A 24,804-nucleotide genomic window follows, 5' to 3' on the forward strand; every position below is an offset into this window, starting at 1 on the left:
TAAAGTATTACCTAATCAGATGAAGAAACTCAATATTTTAGATAGAGCATTGATACAAGAAATTCGGTATGAACTCTCTAAATTAGAGTTTACAGCAAATTTATTATTCAAGGAATAGAAATGGAAAACTTAAAAATTTTCCTTATTCCATAGTGTTTCAAGGAATGGCTCTTATCCTCAGAAGAGAGTAGTTAGCAAAATGATATTCATAGGCAATTTTGCTCGTTAGCACATGAATTGGAAAATATAAATTATGAAAGTTGATGATAATGCAGAAATGTATCAGTTAAAAGAAGAGTCCAAAGAAAGTCCCGACTCGATTACGAAAGGTTGAAAAATGTAAGAAAATGTTGATTAGTCAGATGTATAAATGCACATGAAAAGTCTCATAGAAATTGTAAAAATCCGAGTGGTTAAAAGGTAAATTCCAAACGTGAAGATTTTTCAACCGGAAAAGATAATAAGTGAACGAAACTATTATTGGCCGACGAGAGATAAAAACCCTGTATGTTCCCATCAGTTGAAGAAAATATTTTTATTTTCTTCAACTGATCGAGGCATGTATTATAAATTTTTTTTTTTTTTCGACTCTTGCAAAGTACCCTGATTGAATTTTGCTTAATCATTGCGTAATTGGTTTTCATTCTGAATGTTGCATCTTCAACTCAGCATGTTTGCATGACAAAATATGAACATCATTCTTATGAAATAAAATTACTTAGAAAAAAAAAAAAATGAAATTTTTCTTTCTTCATTATGTTGTGATTGTAAAGAAGGTTTAATCATTGTGTATTAATTCAATTGTTTAATCAATGTGGTTTCATATGTAGCATTATTTTTATTTGTACTCATTAGTTCTCACACAGGTTATCATCAGAGATTTCTCACTGACAACAACTGGTGGTGTTCCCTGGAATCTGGGTGATAACAAGTCTCCCCAGATTTCCAGTACTCTCCATCCTCTTTCAATAACCTTTGCAAATGAATTTGCGTTCTCGCAACAATCGCTTACCATTGATTTCTTTCTGGCAATGACCATTGGTCATCATTGAAATTTGGGTGGCAGCAAGTCTCCCCAAGGTGTCAATCCTCTTTGCATCCATCCAGTGGAGGTCTGGTTAGTGCTTTACCTTCTTGGTCTTTCCATCCTCCTTGACCCGTCGATTATTTGGTAATGCTGGCTATAGTTTTTTTTTTTTAATTATTAATATAATTATTTTACAGGCATGTGTTAACATTATCAATAGCAGCAAAGATTATAAAAAAATATAATTACACCCCTATCATCACCACCACCACCACTAAAAATAAAAAAAAACATTAGAACCACCTGTTATTTCCTTTATGACTATGTCTTGGTGCCATTTGAAAATTAATTTCAACAAAAAGAGCATTACAATGGCTATTATTATTGTTGTTGTTGTTATTATTATTATTATAATTGATGATGCTGATATTGATGTTATTGATTATTGTTTCTGACATGTAATTCCTTGAAAATGGCGATTGAAAGAGGCAAAAACATTACAAATCAAAATAAAACATTAGAGCATCAGTTTAAAGTTTTCCTTATTCCATTAATAATAATGAAAACAATCAGAACTCATCAGAAAACATGAAAAGCTATTGATAAGAAAGACTAGAGAGTTCCTTTTTGGCCTCTTTTATAATGAAACATGTCTGGAAGTTTTTACCTTTGACTAGCGAGAGCTGTGGAAAGTCCACAGCAGACGATTTCATATGTAATATATTGATGTTGGCATTCTGTGGATGTTCAGCATAAATGGAGAGGCCTTGATATTATTATAGTTCTTTTGCTAAAACTGCAAAAGTATTAATCTAAACTAGCAGGGACACCCCGCATAGTCCAGTCATATAATAAATTAAAATATTATATTTAAGCTTATGCAGATTTCGTATATATTATTATAGAGTCGATTTTCTATTGATTTTTACATATTGTAAAGTTGTGATTTCAAAAATAAAAAAATATATCCATATGACTTGGATGCATCAGCTTGAATCAAAATCGAAGTCAAAACTTATGAAGAAAAAGAAATATATATATATGTATATATATATATATATATATATATATATATATATATATATATATATATATATATATAACTTGAGTTCCTTCAGCTATAATCTAAACCAAAACCAAAACTTAGGAAGAATTATTGGTAAAAGTCATAACAATTAAACGAGTCCCTCAAAAGAAAAAAGATGTCAATGTGACACACAAAATAATACACACACTATCATATTAATATATAGATAATATATCTAATATCTCTGTGTCACTCTCATATATATGTAAGTGAAAATTTGACATTAGATTCTGTAAATTAAAAGATTTACAAGAAATTTATTATTCGACAAGGAATACAAAAATTTAAACTTTTTTTTTCTTAATCCATGAATTTTCAATAAATTGCTCATCTCATCAGAGGAAATGTTTTTAGCAAAACAATGTTTATATGATGTTATAAATTTTGCTATTTAGCACATAAATTGAAAACTAAAAAGCTTGTATGAAAACTCTAAAAGAAGCCAAGATTAAAAAAATATTCCATAGTGTAGTTAGGTTCAAGGAAGAAAAATAGAGGAACAGGGTCGTTCCAAAAATAAAACCTATATTTTTAAGTCAAAAAGTTGAAGAACTACAAAGACGGGAGTGATACCATTAAAATGAGTGACCTTTTATGCTCCAGAATTTATTTTTCCACATAGTCATCACCATTCTCAATGAACCTTTTCCAGGAATTTGATGACGCATCTCTGCTTCTGATGCACGTCTATAACAGGGGGGTTGCTTTCTTAGAGTCTCACACCATCAATATCTGCAACAGAGTGATGAAACTTTCAGGTCATGAATTCATGTTCAGTTACCATAACAATACAATTTGCAATCCCTCTGATCCAATAAAAAGAGAAGGCATTACTTTTGGTACGACCTTAGTGTGTGTGTGTGTGTGTATATATATATATATATATATATATATATATATATATATATATATATAGAATATGACGAAATGAAGATATACTGCTCAGTTAAATAAAGAAAAACATAATGTGTGTTGGTTTCAATATTATGCATCACTTGAAGAACGGCAGTTGTCTGCAGCTTAACCAAAGAATCACTTTTTGATGAGACAATGAATGATTAGGTGTGCCATACCTCAGGTTTCAGGAATCCAAAACAAATGAAGCTGCAAGATGTAGTTAAAACACAGAGGATCCAAGGAAAAGACAGAATCGATACAGCTTGGCTCAAACTGTGCCGCAGGTGTTGCCGGTAATGACAAAATAAAGTCACACCGCCTTCGGGACTGTCTGTAGATTTTCTGTCCGGGTTTACTCTCTTAGCCTTTCCCTTAATGGGTTAATCTTGTAAGGCAGCAGAGTTTTTGTAATCAGAGTTACCTTTTCCATTTAGTCAGGTGGGACTGGTTTACTCATATGTATAAAGTGATCTTGTTTGTCTGAGGAGCGGCCTCTACCAAACTACTGTCAATTTTTGGTCTACAGACTTGAAACTTGATATACATAGAGGATTTCTTTCCGTGGAACAAATCTTTAGCCAGTAAAAATTACTGCTAAGCGATCAAAATTAAAAAAACGTCCAACTTAGTAGGCATAAATTGACTTCAAATGCTCTTGTATGTTTGCACAAATATGCATTTATATATGTTAAAACCAGTCAAATTGTAACATTTTCTTATCCATCTGATGATAGCTCAAGCGGCAGTGACTAAGGCTGGAGCACTAAATGTTTTGGGTTCAATTCTAGCTGATGGGCACCCAAGTCATTTTTTTTTTTTTAAACTTTTGAAACCACTACTATATATTGGGTAAAATATAATAATAAATAGAGTATTGGATCTATAATAATAAATATGAGATCTGCATGAATTAAAATATCGTATTTAAGCATATTTTATGACCAGGTAATGCCGAGGTGGCCTTCTAGTACACATATATATGTATACGTATATATGTGTGTGTGTGTTGTGAAAAAGTATACTTTTGCTATTATTTTTCATCCTTTGTGTATACCAATTCATTTTATTTCTTTTAATTAGAAGTTCTATGTTTGTTAAATATAAGAACAGAACATAAATAACAATTTCGCTATGTTCCAAAGGTTTTATTTGTCTTACCAATCATTTTTTCCAAAATAACAAACTTTAGTACATTTTACAGATTTCATGGGTAACAATCATTAGTTGTATGTTAACATTGAATATTTCCTTTTGTGGACTCATCAGAAAAAAACAGAAATTTATTTAAGAGAAAAATGCATGATGATGTAATGTGAAAAATCCCAGAAGAAGCAGAGAAAACTTATGTCATCGGTATTCTGTGGGTAGCCATCATTGTTATATATATATATATATATATATATATATGTATATATAATACATATGCTTTAAATTTGTCTTTACATAAGCAATAATGTGTTGCTACACAGTCATGAGCAACACATTACTGCTTATGTAAAGACAAATTTAAAGTGTAACTTGCTCTACCCAGATATTGAGCACTCTTGTATTAACCTCGTTATATTTCACTGGTTACCTTACCTTTGAAAAATAGCAACCTCAAATTATATATATATATATATGTGTGTGTGTGTGTGTGTGTGTGTGTGTGTGTGTGTGTGTATTGGGACAATTAATCTGGACTGGAATAGGGAATTTAAACCGGAAAAATTGATGTCTATTTTTCGATGCCAAAAACGATTCCTTTAATTATTTTTTTATTTGATTTTTAAAAGAAATATTTATTGATTTTAAATTACCAGTAAAACTAAAATCTATAGACCCCTCCCCTCAAGTTTATATTTATGTTTAAGAAAAGAGATCCACATTTAACGTGTGTTTTTATGGTAATCAGGGAAAAATGAAACTTTATAGTTAAATATTTCGAGATTTATAAAGAATCAGAATCGGGGATTTAGTACGGAATCGGTAATTGTATTGGAATCTCCCCATCACTAATATATATATATATGTGTGTGTGTGTGTATGAAAGAAATTCCACAAATAGTTTGATGCCTTTTGTTTATCGTTCTATGACTCAACAACTTGCTGCATTTATTTTCATTTTGTTTTTTCCTACTCGTTTTCAAAATCTATTACAAGAACAGAAACAATGATTAAAATTATTGCTTTGTCTCCTTTCAGCTGCTGAAATTGCTGCAGAGTTGGATCGTGACGAACAAGAAAGCTCTGGCGTGATGGCTGCCGTCAAGCACCAAGAGAGGGAGTACCTTGGTATGCTAGAGTACAACAAAGTGGACGAGAGTGCACTCATTAAGAACCTCATACATGGTGAGTAAGAGCCGATGGCACTTGTTGGGCTTTTGTGAAACTGGGATCATACATATATATATATATATATATATATATATATATATATATATATATATTTATCAACATTTGATGAAGAAATATTGTGAAATACCAATATCACATAAGATATTAGTGATTGAGGAGGAGAGATAAAAACAAATAAGACTGAAATTATAAAAAACAAAACAAAAACTAAATCATTGTTTTTAGATTTTTTTCCTATGGCTCTAATATATTTTAGCATTGTTATAGTTTTCTATTAAACTGCCTATATATATTGCCCATAATGCTTTAAGCAAACTACATCATTGTCTTATAGGATGGGTAAAATTAATTCCTCTAAACAGAACAGTTTTCAATCACTTTTCTGCCCCCTTACAAAGATTAAAATCAAGATATAATACTACTGAAACTTATGTCTAGAATCTTTATTCCAATTTGGATTAAAATTTATTACATTATTTTGATTATAGAAAATGTCTAAAATTTAAGGCTGAAGCTGTAATATGTCTTAAAACATTAAAATTCAGAGAACATTGGTGTTTAATGACGGGATCAAATTTAACCCTTTATGACCTGAATTATGATGTTGATGATTAAGAAAGTATTTATTGTTAATTTTAGTTAGTTTAAAGGTAATTATACTATGATTGTCTTCAAACAGGAAAAATTATGAAGTTCAATAGTTAAACTACCACTGAGAATTGTTGCATTGCATGAACATACCTTGATTATTATCCATAGTGCTTGAAAAAAGTATGTTAATGACAACAAACGAAATCCTCCACTCTCTGAGACAGATGGTGGCATACTGATTATAAGCAATCTGGAGGTATCTGGCATCTACCCAGAACTGAACTAATATGTACAAGGCATGTTTGAATCAATGCCCACTTTATTTATGACATTATATTCATTTATTTAAGACGGAATGAATTAGTTTAACCAGGTCATAAAGGGTTAATACAAATCTGAAATATTTGAACTTTAAAATTTGAGATTATATGTACTTATTCCTTTTAAATTTGATTTAATCCTGAATTTAAGTGGGGTTTACGTTTGTGTATATTTCATGGGAAACAATTGATGATCCCTAAAATAATATTAGAACTAGTGTGAATTTTTTGAAAGTAAACTAATATAGTGATTGCAAGATATTAATTGACTTACAAGCAAAACTGTTTTCCAATGAAGGATTTGGTATTAAGTTTTTTTTTTTTTTAAATATAGTTTTAAAGATTGAAAAACTTCCAAGACTATATATGTAATAAGGATAAAATAGATGATATATCATAAAAAATGAAAATAGAATGTATGAAAGACAGAAAAAACGATTAAACATAAGAAAAAACAAAAATCAAACAAGAGATTTTACCGGTTTCATTCAGATCGATAAACATTTTCAGAAGATTTTGTTGATCCGAATGAAACAGTCAAAATTTTTTGTTTGATTTCTTTTTCTTCCCGTGTTTAATTGTTTTTCTTTTACCTTTCAAATAAGAATTCCAGAATAAATCTAATTAAAAAAAAATTCTGGTCACCATGCCTTCTTTAGCTGTTGCCTTACACAACTTGATTTTCATTTGAATATTCCTCTTTTAAACACAATCTTCTTCAAACTCCATCTGCAGATCTACAACCGTATGTGGCCGAGTCCATGTTACCCGGTCTACCAGCTTATATCATCTTCATGTGTATCCGCCATACAGACCACATTAATGATGACCAGAAGGTGTGTGCATTACTCACCGGTGTTGTGAATGGAGTCAAGCGAGTGGTCAAGGTAAGGGATGGACAAAATAAAGTGGCCATTTTTATTACAAACAATGAATCTTCTTGATAATAAGTTTGATTGTTCAACTCTGATTTCTGCTTCATTTAAAAAAAAACGTTTTTCATAATTTAATCTAAATATCTGTCTTTGATGGTGGAAAGATCTTTAGAGAATTTTTGTTTTCTTTTTAAAGTTTTGTATAATTTTTGTACTTCAAAATGTGTGTGCACACACATACACACATAATTACATCTACATTGACATTCCTACATATGCACACTCATGTATGTATGCATACATATATATGTAGCTAAACACTTCCATACATAGATAGATCGATATGTGTTTATGAAAAAAATATTTCTTCTTAGGGTATAATATTGTTTAAATTGTTTCAAATAACAAAATCAGTGAAGTTTTGTTTCTAAGATGGCGGCTTGAGAATCTTCCAACATAGTGTCAAATGTTCATTTTTTTGATAGATTTTGTCTGTCAACTTTAAGGATAGTATTTTTCCCTGTTTTTGACTTGTCTTTTTTCTCATCTTTCATTATCACTTTTTTCTGTGTTGTTTTAGAATAGTGTATATGTTTTTTTTTTTTTAAATATTTGATCATCTCTGAAAAGCAGTCAGATGAACCAAAGACAACATTTTTCATTATGAGTTGAGAAATATGCATGAGATGGTAATGAAAAAATATATAAGCATTCACCAAAATATGAAATAAACAAATACTATGCTTGTGGACTAATCGGTTCCTTTAATAATTAGATGCAATCTACCAGCAATATATATATATATATATATATATATATATATATATATATATATATATTACTCAATGTTTGAATGATATAACTATATAACTACTTCATTTACTCACATAAAATTAATATACGAAAGTATAAATTTATGCGTAAACTTTAAGTATTTACTTCAAAAGTGTTCAATACGTAGGTAGAGCTAGTTAGTAAGTTATAAAATATATATGGCGATTAAGCTACACTGAATATTCCGCGTTTCATCCACTCTAGGACTCCTGAAGCCTGAAGAGTCCTAGAGTGGATGAAATGAGGAATATTCAGTGTAGCTTAATCGCCATATATATTTTATAACTTACTATATATATATATATATATATATATATATATATATATATATATATATGATTCAAACATGGTAGCGTTTGAATATACGGTTAAGTGGCAGTTTTAGTCATTTAGAACTGCTTTAACGCTTCACCGCTCACACATTTTTCGACCAAATTTCAAACAATTAGTACTGTTTAAAGATCACCTTCTCAGCTATATTGTGAAAAAAAAAATTTTTTTTTCAATTTTCGTTCAGTAAAACAACAGTTATGATGAATTTACTGGTGTTCAAAATCGTAAAAAACCGTAGGAGGTGAGCGACGTATTTATGACTGGTTTCCATAGCAACCACATCGCTTCAGTGACTACTGTTGCTACCAATGCATCACTCTTGCGAAAAGAGAAGTAATAAGTGAAACAGAGAGAATGAAAGCATGAAAGGGAGATAATTGGGGGGATTTTATTGAGAGCAGACGAGTGTCATATATTGTTATTACATACGTGTATGTTTATAGGGGCAAACAAATAAGACTGAAATTAAATAAAGAACAAGTGAATTTACTAGAAGCCTGGAAAAAATCTTGGATTACAATAGAAAAATGCTTACATAAAAAGTAATATGGTTAAGCTTAAATATGGAAAAGTAAAGTACTAGTGTTAAAACTGGAAAAGAAAAGGACAAGATATTCTAGTAAAAATATAATAAATTTATAACTTAAATTTTTTTTTAATTCAGTTTATAACATTATATAATCAATTCTTAATGCTGCAATATTTTTACTAGAATATGTTTTAACAACTAGTCCTTTACTTTTCCATGTTTAAGCGTAACCATATTTTCATGCTCGTATTTTTCTATTGTAATATATATATATATATATATATATATATATATATATATGAGAATATTTCTCAACTTATATACTTGACAAAATTTTATATGCAGACTTGAAATTTGGGATATAGGGTATTTAAAACATGTGGGAAAGGGTTGCTAAGGAGTAAAAATTGGAAGATTGGTATGTGCGGGTCATCAGATTTTTATGTTTGTCAACTGTTTCATGAATGCGCATGCATGAATCGTTCACATTATGTTAAGAATAAGTAGGTTTGATAACACTTTTTAAAGATCGTGTCAGGCTAGCCTAAAAAGATTTGAGAAAATGTGTTTTTCTTCAAGCGTTGATTGGAAGGAAAATGGATACCCTGTGTCACATGGTATGCTCTGTTTTATGTCCGCACAAAAAGACAAGGTTTTACTTTTTATCTCCACAGAATTTGCATGGGTGTATACGGCAATATGTGCATAACTGAAACGTTATTCATTTATTTTAATGTACGGCAAATGCGCACAACTGGAATGTTATTTATTTTAATGTCTCTGGCGTACCACTACAGAAGTTTTGCCCATAGAATGACTTCTAAAAATCTTTTAAAAACTCCAAAGAAATTTACATTTGTGGACTATTAATTGATGTTTAATTTGGTTAAAAGTTCATTAATATGCAATGATATTAAATTCTAGGATTATAAAGCTAAATAATTAGAAAACATATTTTCATGATGAAAGGACAATAAAAGGCAGATGTTTCTTGAACCATTATTTATACAGCTCTATCGCATAAGATATTGAGTCCTTTTATTTGCTTAAGGTCTGACATCTTAATCCTGTTCTGTTCCGATTTTGAGTGTTTTTTCTCCATATTTGTTTGGAGTAACTCCTATAAACAACTCTAGCAACTCATTACTAGGAGTTCAAAGAAAGTGAACACCTGCAATAAAGAAACTGATATATATGAAAATAAATTCGTTTTTTTTTTTTTTTTTTTTTTTTTTTTACACAGTGATCACCACTTATCAAGGCCCGGAAGCCACTCAGGGATAAGGGTTATTGCAAGTACATTACGTTAGTGAGGAGATTTGCTGAAATGTTTACTTAAGGGGGCGGTTCATTAGGAATTTGTTAACATTGGACTTGAAGACATCCAAGTTGTAGTCCGGAGGGAAGCAGACAGACGGAACAGAGTTCCACAGGCGTGCAGTTCTAAGAAAGAAGCTTTGTTCATGGAATCTGCGTTTTGATTTAGGCACAGATATAGAGTGGGGGAAATTTTTCACAGTGGATTCAGCTAGACGGGTGTTTTTCGTGAAAGATTGGCGAGGGGGGACCAGAGATTGGAGTTCAGACGAGCATCTGCCATGGAAATAACGATAAAACAAGGACAGGCTCGCAACGTCTCTTCTGTGGGAGAGAGGTTGCAGGGTAGAGAAAAGGGCATCCCCCACTAAGCCATGAAGTCTATTTTGTACTCTGTCAAGGCAGGATAGGCTGTCTTTAGCAGCTCCTGCCCAGATATGGCAACAGTATTCCATCCTTGGACGTACTTGGCTTTTATATAGATAGAGAATTGCATCCGTAGTGAGATATCTTCTGGAGCGGTAGAAGGATCCCACCATCTTTCCAGCGACCTTGGCAACAGACTTGATGTACGTGTTCCATTTCAGATCAGGAGTAAACGTCAAACCCAGAAGCTTGTCAAAACACGGGGCCTCACCCAGACGAGAGCCATCCATCACAATTGATGCAAGATGGGGATCAGAGCGTTGATGATGTAAGGATAGCAGTTTGGTTTTGGATGCATTAAAGGTAACCAGCCACCTTTTCCCCCACTGAACCACGCGCTCGAGATCAGAGGAGAGAGAATCAGAGAGAACTTTGTCATTTATAGCCTTTGATGTGTTGCCGTAGATGGTCGTGTCATCAGCATAGATGTCAACGAATGATTTAAGTATGTGTTTAGGGAGGTCATTGATGTAGATCAGGAAGAGAGTTGGGCCCAGGATTGATCCCTGAGGGACTCCAGCATTTATATTGCAGGCCTCCGATTTTTGTCCATCTACCACTACTCTTATGAGCCTATCGGAGAGAAATGATTTAATGATTGTTTACTATATATGATAACCAGTATAACTTGTCTTTTGTTTTTTTTTTGTTTTTTTGCATTAGATTTTGATTGGTTTTCCAAACTAATCATCGATTTTAGTTCATCTTGATGAGTTATTTGATACGCCCATCACATTTTTGTTTGTGTCCATCTTAGAACGCACATTTATTTTCTGTTTCCTTTCAGAAATCAAACAATGATATTGAGAAGATGACTTTGTGGTTGGCAAATGCTTGCCGTTTGTTGCACAACCTGAAGCAATATAGCGGAGAAAAGGTACGTAGAAGACAAGTGGATGTTCTTAACATGCGTCCGTTTAATTAGTGATGAAAATACTATTTCAAACTTAAGTATGATAGACCAAGAAAAATGCTATCTAAAAAATTTAATCATGACCATTCAAACAAAAATATTTCAAATTTATACACGGTTTGACCCCATGTTTGTACGCACATGTAGTTTATTGGTTGGTTTAATCATGTAATATAGAAGGAATTTGAAGTGAGATATCAGTTGCAGTTTAATCGTCAGTGAAGACATGCATATTAATTTATGGTTCTGCTTGGTAGAATCATGCCTGCATCCTGTTTTTTTTCCTTTAGTTCTCACGTTTCATATTCTGTGAGCAATGTTTCTGACAAAGGGGTAAGAATTGCTGTTTAATAAGTTGTTTGTTTTGAATAAATTCCAAATCTGCTAATAATTCCTCAGAAACCCAAAGCACAAACAATTATAATATGAGAATTAAAAATGTCCATCGAAAATCACAATAATGATCTATTTATGAAATGTTAACATTTTGATGGCTTACCAGAAAAAAAAAAAAGCCATCGACAGTTTTATGAGAAGCAGAAGAGGAAAGAGGATTATTATAATTATTATGTGTCATTATTATAATTATTATATGACATTATTATAATTATTATGTGGCATTATTATAATTATTATGTGACATTATTATAATTGACAAAGAAGCCAACCATTGCCAGTTAACGTAATCTTATAATTAGCTCTATAAATTAAGATGTTTTTTCTCTATTTCTCTTTTCATCTCATCTTTTTTTTAATCGCTCTTTTTTGTCTCCTTTTTAAATTTCCCTCTCATTTTGTCTTTCCTTTTCTTTTCTCCTTTCATTCCCTTTTTCTCTTTTTTATTTTTCCTCCCTTTTTCTCTCCCATTTTCTCTCCCATTTTCTCTTTTCTTTTCCCTTTTTATTTCTACCTCTTTTTTCTCTTCCTTTTTCTTATTTTCTTTTCCTATTTCTCTTTTATTTCCCAGTTTCTCTCTTTTCTTCTTTCCCTCTTTTCTCTCTCTCTATTTCTCTTTTTTTTTCATAATCAATCTTTGTTGCTTATATTTTAAATGTATCATTTCTCATAAAATCCATCCAAATTAACAAAATCTCTTTCCTTTCCAGCGATATCAAACTTCCAATACTCCTAAACAAAATGAACACTGCTTGCGCAATTTTGACTTGTCAGAATATCGGCCAGTGTTTAACGACTTGTGTGTCTATAATTATCGTCAGTTAATCAAAGTTATGAAAGACAACATTGAAAAACTCATTGGTAAGTGACTCCCACCTTTTTCTTTGTACCCTCCCTCAACCCCCCTCTCACATTTTATGCAAAAGTTTTGCATCTCAAATGATCACAAAAAATAAATGGAAAAGGAATTCAGACTACATGTATGAAAACTATAAAATTAAAAAACAAAAAGGTGAAATGTCATTCACAACAAACACTTGTCTAGCTACAACTACTACCACCATTCTCTCCTACACTCTGTGCCTAAAACTAAGCTCAAATTCCATGAATAAATTTTATTTCCTAGAACTACCCACACTTGGTACCCTATATCGCAGGACTGCTTCCCAACTGGTTGCAACATGTTTTTTTTTTCAAGTTCAATATAAACAAGTCCTTGTTGAACCATCCTCTTAAATAATCAAATTCTGCCCAATCATCACCGATCATTATGGTGTTGTCTCACCGATTTCCTGACACTCAATCATCCTTATCCTTGAGTGGCTTTTAGGCCTTGATAAGCGATGACTCCTGCATAAAGAAACATGTTATTTGCACAACTAAACATTGCATTCTTGGTTGCTTGTTTTTGGTGAACAGTAGATAAAAACGTGTATTATTTGAATTAGACTACTTTTCCCATCTCAGATGTTATTCAAACAACATTTTGGCCGATGTAACCTCCGACCTTCAGTAATAAGTAGCAACACTACACATCTAAACTCAAAGTTAGGTTTAAGCTTTCCAAAATTTATATAGAATTGGGCATATAGCACAACGGATAAAAGTGTTAAATATAATCAGTTCTAAGTGGCAGTCATACAAAGTAATCATATCATATTGACAACCCAGTTCTCATTAAATCACTGAAGTTAAGTTACGTTGATCCTGCCCAGTACCAGATGGGTGACCATTTGAGAATAACTAGGTGTTGTATGTATTTAGGTATGTGGGTATGTATGATACCTGATGGAGATGAACGCCCCTGTGTTTCACAATTCTAGGTCATCCTTCAGTAAAATGTAGCGCCTGCTAGTTTTCTTCCGATGTTCTAGAGGGTCACCATTCAGGAAGTAAGTGGAGTTCTTCAGCCATATTAATCATTATATTGTATGAATCCGAAGATTTTATTGTTGGCATTTGTTTCCCCGCATATGTTTTAGTTAGAATTATTTCTAGAAAGACATCAGGTACTTGCAGGAGAGACTACGTAAAGGTTGCCAACATTCTAAATGAAAGTGATTTTTGTGTAAAGAACTGGATTTAAACTTGGAACACTAAGGTCGTGAGTCCGTGTTATTAACCACTTGACCACCATCATCTCCCTTCAGCTGTCATGAAAGTAAATGCACCTGGGAAAGGTGAGCTGTGTTGAAAAACAAAATTGACAGAGGGAGCCCGTTGGTCCTCTAAAGCAATCTTCTAGTGATGGTGTTGTAGCCCCCCCCCCCCCCAAAAAAAATCACCCATTTCCGATTTGTCATGAGCCAGCATGAAAGTAGTAGGGCACAAAAAACTGTCATGAGGATATTCGTGTCGGAGGCAATCTGGTCTAATCAGAGATACTAAAACATAATGGAAGTGAGTTTTTGGAAGGTGAAGGTTCAATCCTCACTAAAAATAACATTAACAATAAAATAAGAATCAGGACTGACAGTTTCAGTTCAAAATTTTGTATACATTCTCAAGTTTCACATGCCAGAAACATTGTGAAAATATCACTCAAGATGAGAACAGTCATCTGAATAATTCAAACCAATCTTTATCTAAAAAAAAAAAATACATATCTTGTCGATTTTGGGAATCTGTTTGTTGAATTTTGGAACTATGCATGGAATTTCAAACAGACCCCTTTATTTAATCCATCGGGGTAGCATGCTCTTGTTCTGTCAGCCATGACTAAGTAGAAGTCTCAAGTAATTTACAATTGTAGCATTGTCCACACTGAGGATTGGACTTTCAACCTCCCACAACAGTTTCACTTAGAACTGGATTTTATCTAGTACTTTATCCGTTATGCCATGGATCCTTGTAAATAATACAAATTATCAATCGTCAATCAGAAACCTAACATCAATTTATTTGTTGTAATTTAAATATTTCTTCTTAATGTGTGAATTTGAACTCAAAAATTAAGTTTTTCTGTACAACATTATTATTGATTAGGTTAATTTTTTTTAATATATATTTTTAAAATGAAAACATATGTTTGCAATATTAAAAAAATGTATTTAAATTTATTATATACTAGTGAGGGTACCCAGCATTGCCTGGTAGGGGAGTGGGGTGGGTGTAAAACAAGATGGGAAATAAAGAATAAGCAAACATAATAATAATGCTGTTTAATTATAACTTTTTTTTTTTTTTAAATCGGAAAAACAAAAACAAAAAAAAACCAGCAAACGTGATGCAAAATAAAGAATAAGCAAACATAATAATAATGCTGTTTAATTATAACTTTTTTTTTTTTTAAATCGGAAAAACAAAAAAAAAACAGCAAACGTGATGCAAAATAAAGAATAAGCAAACAAAAAAGAAATGGCATAAATAAACATGTTTAAATGTTAAAACTTCTTTAAAAAAAATCGGAAAAACAAAAACCAAAAAAAAACAGCAAACGTAATGGCAAAAATATTAAAAAAAAAAAAAAGAACAAAAAAAAAATGGCATAAATAGCCCTGTTTCAATATTAAAACTTTAAAAAAAATATCTGATATCTTGGCTCAAATGTGCAATCTTAAGATAATGACGCTGCCACTATAACGACTGCTCTATAATCGCATAAGTAAAGTTAGGTGGGTTTTTTTAATGTTTAAACTAATTCAAGGAAGAATGTTTTTTGCGCATGCATGTTTAGCTAAATTGTCATGAAGGAACGATTTTTTGCTACCCCTCCCTGTAGAAAAATGCCCACTTGAGGGTGAAGGAATTAACGTGTTTAGCCAATTTTTTTTATCTTTGTCATCCGAAGGGTTGAGCTTCAAAACGATACCGAGCTTGTGAAAATCTGTTGCTTCTGTGGAAAGTTTTAGGCAGACAAACATACATACATTTAAACAAATTTTTGCGCTTTATATTATAGACTAGCGGGGGTGCCCGGTGTTTCCCTGGGTGTTTGGAGGTGTGTGTGCTGGAGGAGAGTGGGGTCACAAAAAAAAAAAAAACGATTTAAAATTTTTTTTTAAAAATCGGAAAAAAACCCAAAAAAACTGCCCGGCATTGCCTGTGTGGTAAAAGAAAAAAAAAATTTTGGTAGGTAGGTAAGATCGAACCTGGAACCTTGAGGTGAAGTTGAAAAAAATCCTGACATGTAACCCACTCACCCACCATGGCAGAGTAACAAAAAGGTGATTTAAGTTAACAATTAAAACTTAAATGCGCGATTTTAATGATAATGAAGTTAAACATATCTCGCAGTTACCTTTCGCTGCGAGGCTGTTTTTTTTGTTGTTTTCTTTCCCCAACTTTGGCTGTTTGTTTTCCCAAGATGTTGAGGGAGGGGGAACCCAGCTCCATATAAAAAGGGGAGTGTCCCAATGAATAGCAATTGTCTTATACAAGAGGTTTCCCTGCATTGATCAAACTTTATTGCTTTTCTGTACGTCCCTGTTATGAGTGCCAGAGAGAGATTGGATGCTAGAGATTCAGTTTCGCTTTTATACTGAAAAGCAAAACAGATGCGGCAAGTGAAAAAAATCTCAAAAATAGCTTGTAAAAGTCGGCCATTCACAACTCGTAGATATTATAATTTAGACAGTATATAAAAAGTTATAAGAATGACCGACCAACCCGAGAACCACCTCGTAAAAAGCCTTTACCGAACATACACAAAAAGTGCACACACACACATTTTTGCTTTTATATATATAGATTAAGTTTTTTTTGTTTTTTTTTTACTCAAAATATTTTTCATTTATGAAGGTGAAGTTTTATAGTCAATTGAATCGATGGCAGAAAAAGCTGAATTGTTTTTTTTTTAATTCAAATATATTTTCAATGATTTTAAAATGTTGCCAATGGTTGGGAATTTAAAATAAGGTAGACCTAAATTGCAAGAAAATGGAGTTATCTCGATTGATGCGATGCTATGGACTTGTAAGATTTTATCAATTGTTTTAGAACATTTTTTTTTTTTTTACTTTCTTTTGGAAAATTGCTATTCTGTATCAAAAAAAAAGCAAAACAAAAAATAGTGTGTTTTGTAGATGAGGCTGCAGTTTATATTTCACTATTTGAATTTCAACCATTTATTAATAAGATTATTCTGTTTGTGAATGCAATAAACACAGCAAATACATAATCACTAAGCTTTTAGGAACATGTATTTTTCTAGTTCTAAAATAACCAATAACTTTTAAATTCAATGCTACTAATCATATTTTGTCAAATGTTGAATTATTTATTCATTGAATAAATATTTCTTTTAAAAAAAAAATTCATCAAATTTTCACTAAATGTTTGATATTCAATCACCTTTGGATTAATTTATTTGTAACACTAGCAGTTCAGCCCGGCTTTGCTCGGTCCCTATGTACTGTTCATAACTTGCCCTACGTGTGAATACACTTTATGTAAGATTTCAAATGTTTAGACCAAAAATTGTTTGAGTAATTTCGTAGAAACCACAGAGGTAATTTTTTAAAAAACTTTGATCCCAATTTTGACCACTTAACATTTATTATTTTGGTCTCAAATCAAAATAAAAAAAAATTTATTTCGAGTCTCTAGACTGAAAATTGACAGTTATTTGGTAGGGAAATGTACACACACACAGACAGACATTTTCACGTTTATAGATATATATATAGGTAAGTTTGCATAAACTATAGTGGGCATTTCTTTTTTTGTTGTTATTTAAAAATTCATGGATGATTTACCAAAAGTGGGTTTCTTAAAAATTAATAAAAAGTTAATTTTTTGCTTGTCGTTGAGACTCTATAGTTTCAATACTTTATCCACAAAAAAATATTATCTGCCTCTACTAGGTCAGGCTGTCTAAAGATATTGACTTCCTGGTCTAAAATGCACCAAACGTTGATGGTTTTTGTTTTTTCCTTTTTCTTTACAAAACTTAATTTTGTTCTGCAAAGCCCAAGACAAAAAACCAAACCAAAATAATTGTTTCTTTAAATAATTAAAATGTGTTAATGTTGTTATGTTATGAAAATTTTTTTGTTTCATCTGAAAGAAAATCTGGAGGCTTAATAGAAAATTAAAGAGTGTAAAAAAAGGTATTAGATTCAATAAAGAAAAAAAGAAATTTATTGATACGACTTAAGGACGTTCTTGTCTGTTGTTGACATGAAAGTCTGAATTTTATTTAAAAAAATTTTTCTGGTGTTTTTATTTTCATTTTGTTTATAGTTCCAGCAATCTTAGAACATGAAGCCATTGCTGGTTTGAATAAAGATGACCGCAGAGGCCGTGTACCGACCAATGAAACCGAACCTGATGCTTTAGACAACCTACAAAAGATTGTAAGTAACATGACACAGAGCGCACATTCGATCAATTTTGTTTGTTACTGTTTGATCAATTTGCTAAATTCCTTCTAACTTCACGTTTAGAAATTGACTTCCAAAGTTACCTATCTCTGGCCAGGTCTTTATTTATCCCTCTTTCTCTCAAATCCATCTTTATCACTTCTTCCCATGTTTTCCTTAGTTTTCCTCTGACAACTGACCCTGCTACCTCAACTGTTCTACATTTACTATCCTAAGAACTCTTTCGATGTGACCATACCAACAAAGTCTTTTGTTTTGTATACATCTCCTTATGCTGTTCAAATTTAATCTTCCTCTGAGCCTATCAGATCTTAGACATCCATGATATCATTCTTGTATAATTTCTCTTCATGCAATGCATATCTTCAACCCTCAGATTTCATTTTCCTATGTCATTATACTGTATATACACACCTGATAGACTCTTCTCATAAATAACACTCTTGATGCTTAGTAATGGCAAAAGTTCCATGAATACTCCATCCACTTGCAATCATAATAGCACTAGTTTTCCTCTAAAGGAGTACTTATGCTGAATAAGGACCATGCTATCATTGAAATTTTCCAGTCAGTGTATATAAAATGCCAAAAGATGCAGACATGCTGAGCCAATGAAATTGCAGCTGCCAATGTCATTTCAGAAAATATTTTTTAAAAGAAGAAAATGAAATATTTATCTTGATATTAAAAAAATAGAGGCAGTTTCATTTCACCACAAGAGGAACAAGTATAAAATCTTGCACCAACAATTTTCTTGGAGTTTTGCAGTGTATTTCAAATAAATGCATTTTCGGTAAAAACATGATTACATACTAAGGTGTAATGCCGAAACTAGTAAAAAATTTAAAAAATAACGAAAAATAAATTAAAATAAAATTTATTGAATTATAGTTTTATCGTATTTGTTAATGTTAAACAGTTTTTTAAATTCAGGGGAAGTAACTGCAGTCTGTAATTTTTACAGAATAATTGGAATCCACCATTTCAAAAAAGAAATGGCAGGCTGCTATATTTGTCTTTTTTTTTTGTCTATATGAAAAATAGTTCTAATAAATCTTCTACTCAAGCATTTTTTTAATAATTTCTTCTAATTTTAACACGACACCTTAGTACATAATAGTGTTTTAACCTAAAATGCATTTTAACAATACCATTTTACTACACAAGCACCATTCCCTCTTTCATTAAAACTAAATTTTACCAAGGGATATGACTCTGGCCTAACAATATTTTAGAAGCATTAGAATTAATGTTTTATATCTTTTGTAATTTTTTTTATTTTTAATAACGAATCCCTGCTCATCCAAGAAATACAACATGAGTGTTTCTTAATTTTTAAAATCTTTCATGTCAATAATTTCTTTAATATTTCTAGATGTTTTAATTATGGGCACTTTGTTGAGCTTATAATATTTATAAAATGCATTTTACTCAATCTAATTTGTTTTGCTTTGTTTCAGCTCCTTAATAAGTCATTTTCTGTTTCACTTTTTTCTTTAGATGTGCCAGTATATCCGTGTGTTGCGAAATCATGCAGTTGATCCTGAAGTGATTACGCTCTTAGTTAAACAGGTTTGTAATTGTTTATGCATAAACCAATTTTGAAAAGAACATTGTTGAAATAAAAAAAACAACAATAAAATAAAAATTAGATCCGAGATAACCAAGCTACATTATGCATGACAAATATAGCCTCACAGATGCTTTTCTTTAGGTTGTGAGTTAGAAAAACGATAGAAATATGAAATCATAATATTTGTATTCTTTGAACTACTGTTTTAATCTTAAATCCTTTGTGTTCTCCTGGAATTGACTGGTATTTTCGAGGTTAAGCTTGGTGGCACTAGAAAAATGTGAGGTAGAAAGTTGCCAGTTTTTGGAAACTTTTCCATTTTCGTATTAATTTGGGTGCATACCAATTTGATATTATGTTTCTGAATTTTCGAGATGAGGATCAATTCGTATTTGGCTTACTCTTCTCATCTTGTTTTGAAGAATGACAAAAAAATTCAAATAATCAATACTCATCTAAAAAAAAAAAATCAGAAACAAATATAAAATCGTCACTTTCAAGTAAACATTTGTCAGAAACCAAGTATGGTTTACAATTGTATTTGGAATCTGAAAGATTTTTTTATATTTGAAAACAAGAAAAATAAAATTAATTAATGCATTTTTTATATCATTAATTCATAGGATTTAAAATTTTACTTGAAAAAAAATAAAAATAAAATATACCCATAAATACAATGTTTTACATTGTCATCATTAAAATCTCCACAAATTCTTTATTAGGTAACTTTAATGTTGTCTCTTAAATACTGATTTAAAAAAAAATTTTTTTTTTGGTCGTGAAGGTCTACATTGATATTGTATTTTCAAATAAAATTTTTTTTTTAAATCGGTTGATTATCTCCCTTATATTTGTAATACGCGGATCTAAGAGTTATCGCCCTTGAATACATTCATCCGGATTGATTTTATATAAATGTAAGAACAGTGAAATAACCATGCAATAACATTCTCTCTCTCTCTCTCTCACACACACACACACACACACACACACACACACACACACACACACACACACACACACATTAATTCTTATTTTGGTTTATGTTTTTTTTTAGTAGATTATATTTTTATAAGGATTTTGTGACATAAAAAAAAATTACATTAACCTCTTATTTTTCTGTTTTGTATAGATATTAAAGGTTGCTTTCATCTTTACTTTAATTGCTTTCTTAACTATTCAAAATAAATTTCGTTTTTAACGATTTTGTAAAATATTTTAAAGTAGTTTACTTTTAAACAGTATTTTAAATAAGTTTTATTTAGATATTATCTAAATTATATTTTTATTATATTAAGTTTGTAACTACGTTTATTTGTGGACAGTCAGATTGTTAAGCCTAGTCAAAATATAGCTCATGGTCTAAGTTAGAGCTGATTTGATTTTGGGATATATCGTCAAGGAAAAGGTGAAATTCTCACTTTTGGTGATAACTTTAATGCTGTTCGTCGTAGAGACTTGCTACTTGATTTATATTGTAGCCAATGACGTCTTGCATCTTATATGACTTTGATCTTGAAAAGTTAGATTATGATAGAAATTTTGAAGGAATTTCAAATTCTGTTTTTTTTTTTCTCTCAAATTTGTATGTATGTATCTGATACTCTTTGATAACAGAAACCATGATGCAAGATGTCAGTCTTATCAGTTAAATAGTTTTGAGTTATGAATGTTTCTTTGCGTAACTTTGGAAATACTTCCTACAATATGGAGAAGTAAGGCCTAAGATCACTTTCGGATGAGACATGCATTTTGTTACTTAATATCTTTCCATCTTTTTTTATTAAGTGTTATCTATTACACAAAGACATTTTTTTGTTTGTGTCCAGCTAAAAGTCAGAAACTACACAAGACACACATCCACAAAGCTGATATTCTTTTTCAGCATTGCTTTAGACAAAATATGGAATTTTTTTTATGTAATATATATATTTTTTTGAGGGGGGGGGGATCAACAAGAAGAAAATTAGTCACAGGAGATGGATGTCAAAATTTAGAGAGATTTTCTTTTCTATCGACCTTTGCATCATTCATTCATTTCATATGAATAAGATGATGCTACTGTTGGCATTGGTTCCCCAGATATTTTTCTAGTTAGAATTCTGTCTTGAAAGACATTGAGTGCTTACAAAAGGGACCAGATGAAGGTTGCCAAATATCCTAAGTGAGATTGATTTTGTGGAATAAACTGAATTCGAACTTGGTAACCTTGGTTGTCAGTCTGTATCCTTCTCCACTTAACCACCATCACTTCCCATCAACCGCTGGTGTGAAATGGTATTTGTGAGAGAAAGAGATGATTGAGAGAGGTTAGAGAGAGTGAGAGAGAAAGAAGTTTGAAAATACAGATGTTACACACTTTTTAAAACTCTATTTTGTTGTTCATACCTCTGTACAACATTACACTTTTTTTTTCTTTTCCACCTGATGCTTCAAGTACTTTGGCCATCTTTTGAATCGGGGGACAAATGGAATTTAAGGAGTACATTTATTTCTCTTTAACACTAAGAAAATGCTTTTAAAAAACAAATTCATCTCTTTTTAAAATCTGAATCTAAAACTGTTTTTTATTTTTTTTACTTGTAGTTATTCTATGATATGAATGTGAAAGCCCTGAATAATTTGCTGCTCCGAAGAGATATGTGCAACTGGCACAAAGGCACCCAAATACGGTAAGAACTTTCATACATTGGAAGATGTTGAGAATTTGTAAATTTTATTGAATTACTAGCAGACCGCACAATATTGCTCAGTCATAACGTATGTTGGGTTTGTATTACTGTACACATAGATTTGAAAAAGTTGTCAAAAAACAAATATATAACAAATAAATGTTATCAAAGGTAAGATAAGTTACTTTTCTACCAAACTGAATATAATTTTCGTGTTTTTATTCAATTTAACATGTTTATTCAGCTCAAAAAACATGCAGTGTTTACCGATGTATTGGAAAATTCAAGATGGCGGCCGATTCTCTCTTTAACACGGTAAGTTCAGGAAAAGGTGTTATAAATAATAAACTAGACAAAATACTATTAAAAACCACCGAATATATGTCAAGTTATGTCACGGTAACATATATTGAGCGAATTTCTAACAGTATTTTGTCTAGTTTATTATTTATTACACCTTTTTCCAAACTTACCGTGTTAAAGAGAGAATCGGCCGCCATTTTGAATTTTCCAATACATCGCTAAACACTGTATGGTTTTCGAGCTGAATAAACATGTTAAATTGAATAAAAACACGAAAATTATATCCAGTTTGGTAGAAAAGTAACTTATCTTGCCTTTGATAACATTTATTTGTTATATATTTGTTTTTTGACAACTTTTTCGAATCTATGTGTACAGTAATACAAACCCCGTATGTTTAAATATGACATTTTAATTCATGCAGATTACGTATTTATTTTTATAGAAACAATTCTCTATTGATTAATATATTGAAACTAATATATAGTAGTGAAATCAAAACTATATATATATATATATATATATATATATATATATATATACATTAGCAGCCAAAAATCTGGGACAGTTTAGTGTTTTTTTTTTTCAATTTCTCCAGAACATTCGGGGGTGGGGGATTACAACTAAACTTACAAACATTTAACATATCTCTTATGTTGATACACTGTATTAATTACACTTCATTATAAAGGATAGAAAAAAAGTTATGAGCATTACAATTTGGGGGGGGATTGAAGTGGCCAAAACCGTGGGACAAAGAAAATAAATTTAAAAATAATAGCACTGAAACATTAAAATATCAAAATTGGTGGACACACATTTAATATCTAGTGAACAAGCCTTTATTTTCTATAAATGCAACGCACCTTCTACTGCAAGATTGAATGAAATGGCGACATTCATCACGTGAAACTTCCGCCCATTCTTCTTTAAGTTTTACCCACAAATCTTTAGTATTGATAGAGTTTCTTGCACTCACACGGTTCCCCAAAGTAGACCATAGGTTTTCAATGAGGTTTAGGTCCGGACTTTGAGGAGGCCAATCCAAAACATTCACATTTTGCTGGTTCAAAAATTCCTTTACATGCTTAGCTTTGTGGCAGGGGGTGTTATCCTCCATGAAAATAGGTTTTTCACACTCAGAATTTCGAAGTATTGGGATGACATGATCTCTCAACAAGTTCTTGTATATTGTTCCATAAACTCTGGTGTTTAGATGGACCAGATCATTCCAAACACCATTACGCTACCCTCACCAAACTTAACCTTTTTCTTTGTGCATTTTTTATTAAATCTTTCGCCAGCAAACTGCCTTATAAATTTCTTCCCATCAGATCCATATACATTAAACTTACTTCTATCAGAAAACTGATCATCTGTCCGCAACATATGCTCTTGAGCAAAGATTAATCCGAGTTTCTTGTTCTTCTTGCTTATCAACAGTTTCTTAGCTGGTGATCTCGTAAACAGACCAATTTCATTCAGGCATCTTGATACTGTTTTATGAGAAATGCTGGCAGCTGTCTGAAACTTATCATTCAGTGCCATCTTCTTAATCAATCGATCTTGTCTAGGAGAAGTTATTTGAAGTGTGCCATTTTTCTTCAGCGGTAGAATTTTCCCAGTATTCTTGAAATCCTTTATAACTCTCCTAACGGTACTTTTCGACAGTTTCAAGTCATCAGCTATCTTCCGTTTTGAATGTTTTTTCCCATGAAGTTTAATAATTGATATTTTGATGGAAGCATCAATTTTGGGTGTCATAATGATGGTGAAACCAGCTGCAATAACTACAAAGTGACGTAATCGACTTAGAAAAGTGGAAAAAAACTGACTACACAGTCCACAATAAATGATTTTCTTTGCTTTGTCCCATGATTTTGGCCATTTTAATTTGCCAAAAAAATTTGAAATGCTCATAACTTTTTTTCTATCCTTTATAATGAAGTGTAATTAATACAAGGTATCAACATAAGAGATATGTTACATGTGTGTAACTTTTGTTATAATCCCCCCCCCCTTCCCGAATATTCTGGAGAAATTGAAAAAAA

General features: G+C 31.4%; 1 protein-coding gene across 1 annotated transcript in view; it reads left to right on the plus strand.

Moving 5' to 3' along the window:
• Positions 1 to 24,804, plus strand: part of LOC145245793 (unconventional myosin-Va-like) — a 577,542-nt gene that overhangs the window by 546,134 nt on the left and 6,604 nt on the right. The window contains 7 exon segments of the mRNA XM_080107437.1: positions 5,196 to 5,342; positions 6,995 to 7,146; positions 11,361 to 11,450; positions 12,593 to 12,743; positions 18,066 to 18,178; positions 19,706 to 19,777; positions 22,365 to 22,450. Of these exon segments, the coding sequence (XP_079963563.1) occupies positions 5,196 to 5,342; positions 6,995 to 7,146; positions 11,361 to 11,450; positions 12,593 to 12,743; positions 18,066 to 18,178; positions 19,706 to 19,777; positions 22,365 to 22,450 (811 nt within the window).

The sequence above is a fragment of the Euprymna scolopes genome, chromosome 23, assembly GCF_053919585.1.
Source record: "Euprymna scolopes isolate OS-2025 chromosome 23, ASM5391958v1, whole genome shotgun sequence".
Taxonomy (NCBI): Eukaryota; Metazoa; Mollusca; class Cephalopoda; order Sepiida; family Sepiolidae; genus Euprymna; species Euprymna scolopes.